Source organism: Sphaeroforma arctica (genome assembly GCF_001186125.1).
Source record: "Sphaeroforma arctica JP610 unplaced genomic scaffold supercont1.1, whole genome shotgun sequence".
NCBI classification, from domain to species: Eukaryota; class Ichthyosporea; order Ichthyophonida; genus Sphaeroforma; species Sphaeroforma arctica.
The window spans coordinates 191,309-192,733 of record NW_014040557.1 but is presented as its reverse complement, the minus strand read 5'-3'; the positions used below and the strand labels follow the sequence as shown (position 1 = coordinate 192,733).

The 1,425-nt window shown below is 45.5% G+C and overlaps 1 protein-coding gene across 1 annotated transcript; it reads left to right on the top strand.

Annotated features, from left to right (window-relative positions):
- Positions 1–545: 545 nt before the first annotated feature.
- SARC_00021 (hypothetical protein) lies at positions 546–1,024 on the top strand (the record flags this gene model as incomplete). Its single annotated transcript, XM_014306315.1, has 2 exons — positions 546–606; positions 696–1,024. The coding sequence occupies 2 exons, from the start codon at positions 546–548 to the stop codon at positions 1,022–1,024; spliced, it is 390 nt and encodes a 129-aa protein (XP_014161790.1).
- Between the last annotated feature and the right edge of the window lie 401 nt (positions 1,025–1,425).

Here is a 1,425-nt window from a genome sequence, read left to right as displayed (position 1 = left end):
ACTTTATTTACTTTCGGATTTTATTTATATCTGAATACTTCGGTAGCGAGATGCTCAACCGAATATAGGTTTCTAGGGACTATTAACGTTACCTAGTTGATCCTCCGATCAGCCAACCAGATGTGCCAGTCTGATGAAGGCTAAGTCGGTAATTCTTGATGGTGGCAAGTTGTTGGTTAGGATAATAACTAAGGACATCAAGAGTTTTTTTCTTTTTTTTTCTTTCTTTTTCTATAGATAGGATTTTATGAGTCTCTCGGATTCGCCCCAATGAAACATGCCATAGTTTCTAATAGAGCGACAACGAAACACTAAATAAAATCCCTTTGGCGGAAACAGTACTGAGAGGTTTATATATAGGTAATGTATCAGCCTCACAATTCCTCAGGGTATTACTGTTTTCATGAGGCATACCTAACTTTACTAAAAGTCTCATTTTGTTTATTTACTTTGATATTTACACGATATTTAGAATTTACCTACGCGTTTATTTATTCTAAGGCATTAGTATCGCCTTTATTAGACCGAATCTTACAGTGTCCTGTATGACACGGAGTGGTGTCATCGGGGCTGTAGCGCACCCCAGTGAGAAGGCAGTGCGCAGGGGTATGTCTGCAGTAGAAGCAGGCATTGAGACTACCCCAGCCAGTGCAGATAGGACGCGCTGACGTTCTCCAGTCAGCCCTGGCGAGCAGCCAAGGAGGTACTGGGCGAGTCTTTAAGACATGCGAAGGCATGGCCTGGTAGGCCTGCTACTGGACCGAGTGAGGGGTCACTCGGGGCTATGGCGGAGACGTGGTTAGGCAAGGCCGACAAGAGCGCAAGGGGGGGGTTGCTTGGTGTAATGTACATTAGGATTATGAGTGCAAAGTCTCCGGTCTTGACGCGATGTGAGCGTGGGGGGGCTGAGGTAGTTGACAAACAGTTGTCAGATGGTGCCATGGACATTGATACACCTCTTGAGTTAAATTTGGATGCAGCTGGGGAGGCGAACATCACGGATGGTCTAACCAAGGTATGCTAAGGCAGGACTCGGTGGATATATTGATGGGGGAAGGCGATCCCTCGTTGAAGGACGTGCACGAGAAAATACGTAAGAACCGGCTTTTAGGGATAATATTATTTGTTTCAAAAATGGCAAGTATGTATGATACAATGTATGAACATATGGTATGAGGATCTTAGGCTTGAAGCTTTCAATATTTGGTGTTGAAGTGAGGGTTTTAGGGTAGTGCGGTATTTACATGTGTTGTTTGCGCATGCTAGTGTCAAGCGTTTGTAAGACCAGGTTCGTCGGTTGTAGGGATGGCGGGGCATGCAGGGCACGTGGGATCATGTCCGGAAGAGTTGTGATGCGTTTCAAGCAGTTACTGACAATGTGGGACCGGTGAAATGATTGCTTCAGCAACCAGTGCGGCCGGAAGA